At 45.4% G+C, this 6,273-nt stretch overlaps 1 protein-coding gene across 1 annotated transcript; it reads left to right on the forward strand.

Moving 5' to 3' along the window:
* The first annotated feature begins 239 nt into the window (after window positions 1-239).
* Window positions 240-6,273, forward strand: klhdc4 (kelch domain containing 4). The gene is made up of 12 exons (XM_012818356.3): window positions 240-498; window positions 588-679; window positions 777-855; window positions 1,391-1,489; window positions 2,437-2,573; window positions 2,709-2,798; window positions 3,471-3,633; window positions 4,101-4,179; window positions 4,477-4,691; window positions 4,844-5,261; window positions 5,562-5,693; window positions 5,921-6,273. The coding sequence occupies exons 1-12, from the start codon at window positions 400-402 to the stop codon at window positions 6,088-6,090; spliced, it is 1,773 nt and encodes a 590-aa protein (XP_012673810.2). The 5' UTR covers window positions 240-399; the 3' UTR covers window positions 6,091-6,273.

The following is a 6,273-nucleotide window of genomic DNA, read 5'->3' on the forward strand; positions in this document are numbered from 1 at the left end:
CTGTACTGTAATTGTGAGCTTACAAATGGCTTCACAACTAATTTTGACATAATTTCATACAACTACTACAGGTGCAACTATAACAAGAGCAATTCCCTGCCATGTAGTTTTTTAAGTGGCCTGCTCTCAGTCAATCCAGGAAGGTTACTTGTCATTTATAGCAACATGAAGAACTTCGAAAAGACAGCAGAAATAATCGTTCCTCACATTGCCTTGCATGCAACACTCCCGTCCATTTGATGGTGCTAGAATGCACGATCCTCCAGCAGGATGTTGTTGCCGGATGTGCATGGCGGTTACTGCTGCTGTAGAGCCCCCATGTGTTTCAGTAGCTGTATTTGGGAGGTAAAGCAAACTTACCTACACTTATCAGTAATCTGAGTCTTTTGAAATATAAAAATGGTCAAAAAGAGCAAAAAAGAAAAGAAAGGGAAAGGAGCGGAGAAGACGGCCGCCAAAATGGAGAAAAAGGTGTCCAAACGGTCGAAAAGGGAGGAGGTAACTTAATTCCCGTTAGCAACTGTTAGCTAGGGAAAATATTACGAGATAAGTAAAAAAATATTGTCTCTGTGTGTCCTGCATAATAGGAGGATCTCGAGGCACTTATAGCGGAGTTTCAGCAGTTGGACTCAAAGAAGATGCAGGTCATGGAGACCACCTGTCCCCCGCCTTCGGCCAGGTGAGTGACTGCAGGGCTGTCACATGCCAGTAGAATCTCGCCACTCTCTGATAACCCAACAATGATGCGCCTGCTCCCTTGCTCCCTGTGTCCGCAGGCTCAACGCCTCCCTGTCTACACACCCCGAGAGAGACGAGCTAATCCTGTTTGGAGGAGAGTTTTTTAATGGAAAGAAAGTGAGCATGCTAAGAGTTTCTACTGCAGGTTTTGCATGTTGCATCACATTTTAATACAGATCAAGCTAGAGCAGCGTGACATTGAAAAGTAGGTCCACTCCCAGCTCTGAGCCTAACTAATTTTGAACCCCAGTGAATGATGAGTCTTGATCAGCAAATTAAAAGGAGACTCACAGGCTGGGGCTGGGCGTAGAGAAATCCCAAAGGGTCGACTCCATGTCAGCATTGGCCTTGCAAGGTTCAGGATGATTTTAAGCAGTAGCTGGTGTGTTGAACCATTTTCAAACCATAAAATGCTGTTCTTTATAAAAATGGTAATTTTGTCAATATTAACACCAGCATAGACCACCAGTGTGCAGTACCTCTTTAATGACCATAACAAGATAGTTATGAATGTATAATTAACTTGGCTCCTTTTTTTCTATATACAATTACTTTTATATCAAAACTTAAGGGAACTATCCTGTACATCACATCTTGTACATAGATTCTGTCATACGGCATCAAGTCAAGCTGAATGTCCTCTTATCTCCAGACTTGCCTGTACAACGACCTGTTCTTCTACAACACCAAGAAGAACACCTGGGTGAAGGTTGACGTCCCCAATCCCCCTCCTCCCCGTTGTGCTCACCAGGTACTGCTTGATCCCGCCTTTAATGTCCATCAAATACACCAGGACTTTTTGGGTGGTGGAGTCATGATGTACCTGAGCAGCATAATCATGTGATTCCTTTAAATGTGTTTGGGAATATTCCTTTAAATGGGTTTGGGAATGCTCAGAGTGTCAAATGAGTTTGAATGTTCCACATTGATCCAACATTGATCATGAAGATGGAGCTACTGAATGGTGCCTTTGTAAGGAACTGAGCAAAGTCTCCAAAGTGAACTTCAAAACATTTCAATACAAATGTTTCAACAGGTTGTCTGCAGATTTGTACCCTCAGCACAGAGCGTATCATTATGTTGAAGTGTCACTGAATTTTAGTGTGTCTATGTGTTATATATATATATATATAAATATATATGGTGTTCCTATGTGGGATATTGCATATGTGTGTCTTTTTTGTTCGGGGTCTTACTCACTCCGTTGTCTTATTTCATTTTATGTCATGCTGGTGTTTTGCCGTGACTGAGTGTTTGTGTGTTGTGTGCATGTGTTGTTGACGACCTCAGCCCTGTGTTTAAAATTCTGTAGCTGTTTCTCTTCTCATACCACAGTGCCTCACAGGCTTTAGTTGGGGTGTGCCGAACTCTCACAGTTCAAAGCATACAGAGATCCAGAGAAATGTGGGGCCATTGCTGCAGTGGCTTCTTTGTGACCACTAGAGGGCATGCTTGCATTGCAGTTGTTGGCCAGCCATGGTGAAGCTGAGCATTGAGTTGGGCCAATGGATAGATTGACTAATGTGACCTTATTACTCTGGAAATGTCCAATCAACTCCCCTTGTTGTTCTGGTTGTTACATCTAGTCATTTGTTGCTGTTCTAACTGTACTTATCAGTCCTGGGTCAAAGAATTTCATCTTGCTTCTCGGTGCAGCATGAGTTTCTTGCTTATGTTGAGTTGGGTTTCCTCTGACAGGCAGTGGTGGTAGCCCAGGGAGGGGGTCAGCTGTGGCTGTTTGGTGGGGAGTTTGCCTCCCCTGATGGAGAGCAGTTTTACCACTACAAGGACCTGTGGGTGCTGCACCTCAACCCACTCAAATGGGAACAGATCAAGTAAGACGCGCTGCATATATTTGCCCTCGTGCATATACATGTTTACATGATGGTGTGTGTTCCGTATTGCATGTGTTTTAATTATGTGTGCGCTATGTTTGTGTATATATTTTGAATGTGTGTATTGTTGCATAGAGCTCCAGGTGCTCCTTCAGGACGCAGTGGACATAGGATGGTCCTGTGTAAGAGGCAGCTGCTGCTGTTTGGAGGCTTCCATGAGAGCAGGTGTGGGCACTGGCACTTATGACACTGGCACACCTGACATTGGCACAACCGACACGGGCACACCTGACACTGGCACACCTGACAGTAGCACTGGCACTTATGACACTGACACACCTGACATTGACACTGGCACTTAAGACATTGACACTGGCACGTACAACACACTCACCTCTGGCACCTGGCGCACCTTACTTGGGCAAGTCCTGTTTCAATCTGAAATCAGAGTGGTGTGCATGCACAAGGTTAATAGATGTGTGCACCTTTTGTATTCAAATGTACACAACCTTTTGGTACATAAATTAAGGCACACTAAGGCATTAAATGCCCTGAACACAAAGTACAGTGATATGAATGGCACATTATGTCCCCTAAGCAAACCCCTGTCAAAAATGGACTTATCTCCTAAGATGTCACTCTATTTATTTGAGACTGGACTGTAGTGGACTTCAAAAACCATTATTCTTGGACACTTTACAGGTTAGAGGTCGAAAATCTGATAATAACGTTAATCCTGTGTGTGTGTGTGTGTGTGTGTGTGTGTGTGTGTGTGTGTGTGTGTGTGTGTGTGTGTGTGTGTGTGTGTGTGTGTGTGTGTGTGTGTGTGTGTGTGTGTGTGTGTGTGTGTGTGTGTGTGTGTGTGTGTGTGTGTGTGTGTGTGTCTTTCTCCCACAGGGACTATATCTATTACAATGACGTCCACTCCTTCAGTCTGGACTTGTTCAGCTGGAGTCGTCTGACCCCCTCCGGCTCGGGCCCCTGCCCCCGCTCAGCCTGCCTGATGAGCCCCACTCCAGACCATTCAGGGGTCATCATATATGGGGGTTACTCCAAATCTGTGAGTGTGTGTGTGTGTGTGTGTGTGTGTGTGTGTGTGTGTGTGTGTGTGTGTATGTGTTTGTTTTCAGGTATTATAGTGTGTGTGTGTCTGTTTCCCACTTACAGAGGCAGTACTGTGTACGAACACTGGAGTTTATTTGAGTGCACACACTGCATGGACAGCTAGAGGGCCGTGAGGAGGAATTCACTGCAGTTGACAAAACATGTATTGCATTAGAATAGCACATTTTACCTTTAAATTACTAATAATCAAATACTGAAGTCTGATAGGAGAGTCTGTGAAACATCATGACACTCAACTGAATCACTATCTGTCCCCCTTGGCTGTAGATATGGATTCTATACATGGAGTGTGCATGAGTCTAGTCTCCATCGTGAGTTTGTGGTAGATCCTCCACAGATTATAGTCCATTCATCATTTTATGACGGATTAATGAGAAGGCGTGTTCTTCCTTCCCCTAACAGAGGGCCAAGAAGGACGTGGACAAGGGCACCATTCATGCAGACATGTTTCTGCTCAAAAGAGAAGGCAAAGACGACCAGGGTACATTTTATGTCACAATACACATCAACAACATGAATTCTTTGCATGAATAAAACGATGTGTATGAATCCATGCAAGTGTAAAGGAATGCGTACACGTCTGTGTGTGTGTGTGTGTGTGTGTGTATACATTTTTTTGAATGTGTGAAAGAATGAGTTATAAACTGTATTTGTTTGGGCTTCTGGAGTAGAACATATGCATGCATAGGTTGGTAGTATTCTGTGTCGTGGTGCCTTGTTGTGTGAACGTGTCAAAGCTGTTGCTGTACAATAACTGATCCTCTTCTCTCTGCTGTAGAGAAGTGGGCGTGGTCACGCGTGAGCCCCGCGGGGGTGAAGCCGCCCCCGCGCTCCGGTTTCTCTGGGGGAGTGTGTGTGGGCGTGGCGGGCCGGGCCCTGATGTTCGGGGGGGTGTGTGATGATGAGGATGAGGAGACGCTCGAGGGAGAGTTTTACAGTGACCTCTACCTTTATGACGTCACCAAGAACCGCTGGTACCCCGCCCAATTAAAGGTGTGTGTATGAGTGAGTGTGTGTGACTGGTTATGTTATCCAGCCTTTACTTGTTTGAGTAAAGTACCACTTGTTGTCGTTTACTTGTATACACACAGACACACACACACGCACGCATGCACAGATTAAAAAGTCTTTATGCACACCTGCAGGGCACCAAATCAGAACGGAAGAAACGGAGGCGGGGGAAGAAAGGAGAAGAAGGGGATCACACGGAGGACAATACGGAAGAGAACGCGTCGCCACAGGAACCAACTGAGATAGTCAAGGAGATCGTCACCGAGGACGGCACGGTGATGACCATCCGTGAGGTGGTGCCTGTGGCGAGGGCGGAGCCTGAGAGTGACGAAGAGGAAGATGAAGATGAGGGAGAGGAAGAGGGGGCGGCAGCAGCTGCATTGATAGAGCCCTGCGGCCGCTCCAATGCCATGGTGTCTGTGAAGGGGGGGCGTCTCTTCCTGTATGGGGGCATGTTTGAGGTGGGAGACCGACAGGTGACGCTCAGCGACCTCTACAGCCTGGACCTCCACAAGATGGATAAATGGGACGTTCTGCAGGAGATAGATCCCAGTGAGTACATGTGTGTCTGTGTGTCTGAGGCCTGTCAAAGTCTGATAACATACTTCAAGAAATTGTCTTTTATTTAAGAAATGTATTTCATTAGGCCTGCAGGCTTTTTATCCTCTACAAATGTTTTTAACATGACCATACTCTGACAGTAAAAAAAATCACAACACGCGTTGTTATACTATTCTTTGTAGAACTTATTTTCAGACTTCTAGTTTTCAAATGTAGCAGTAGTGTCAATAATAATAGAAATACAGATTGTGTGTGTTGATTTGTAAACTGATACACTGTTTTTTTCTACAGAGGCTCAGGAATGGCTGGAGGACTGGTCGGATGAAGAAGGTGATGATGATGATGAGGATGATGGAGATGAAGAGGCCAGAGGGGGAGAGAGTGAGGAGGAGAGTGAGGAAGATGAGACTGAGGGTGAAGAAGGTAAACACTTATTTTTATGTCATACTGTTTCGGTAGTTTGTTGCGTGTGTCACTTGTAGTTCCCCCATTTTGTGTGTGTGTCTCAGAAACAGTTCTGTTGTAGTGTGTGTGTGTGTGTGTGTGTGTGTGTGTGTGTGTGTTAGTGTGTGTTAGTAACAGTTAATGAGCTGTGCATCTGTCAGGAGCACTTCTGAAGTTTTGAGTATGTGTGTTTGTGTGTGTTGCAGAGGGTGATCACCCGTGTGTGCAGGCTGGTGAGTCTCTGGAGGAGTACCAGTGTCGGACAGAATCGTACTGGGTGAAGCAGGCACGTGCCAACATGGGACCAGAGGCCAAGGACAAGAAGGTGCAGAAAGTGGGTGTAGCCATGGCCAAAGTGTTCTATGAGGAGCATTGAGGAGTGTGACCTGGACTGTCTGTGTGGATGTGTGTGTGTGTGTATTCTATGATTGCCAAGTATGTGGATTTTGTATGGTTTGCGCGTGTGTGTGTGTGTCTGTGTGTGTGTGTGGCTGCGTGCCTCTTGCCAGTCATTTGTATCTGCAGATGGTTGGTGTATTAAATAATTTAAATACTTGTA

This window comes from Clupea harengus, chromosome 3, assembly GCF_900700415.2.
Source record: "Clupea harengus chromosome 3, Ch_v2.0.2, whole genome shotgun sequence".
Taxonomy (NCBI): domain Eukaryota; kingdom Metazoa; phylum Chordata; class Actinopteri; order Clupeiformes; family Clupeidae; genus Clupea; species Clupea harengus.

Excerpts from the sequence above, each read along its gene's own strand:
- klhdc4 (XM_012818356.3), top strand. The coding sequence starts at position 400 with ATGGTCAAAAAGAGCAAAAAAGAAAAGAAAGGGAAAGGAGCGGAGAAG. Across the intron at positions 2,574-2,708 it reads CTCAAATGGGAACAGATCAA|AGCTCCAGGTGCTCCTTCAG; the intron begins GTAAGACGCGCT and ends ATTGTTGCATAG. Across the intron at positions 2,799-3,470 it reads GGAGGCTTCCATGAGAGCAG|GGACTATATCTATTACAATG; the intron begins GTGTGGGCACTG and ends TTTCTCCCACAG.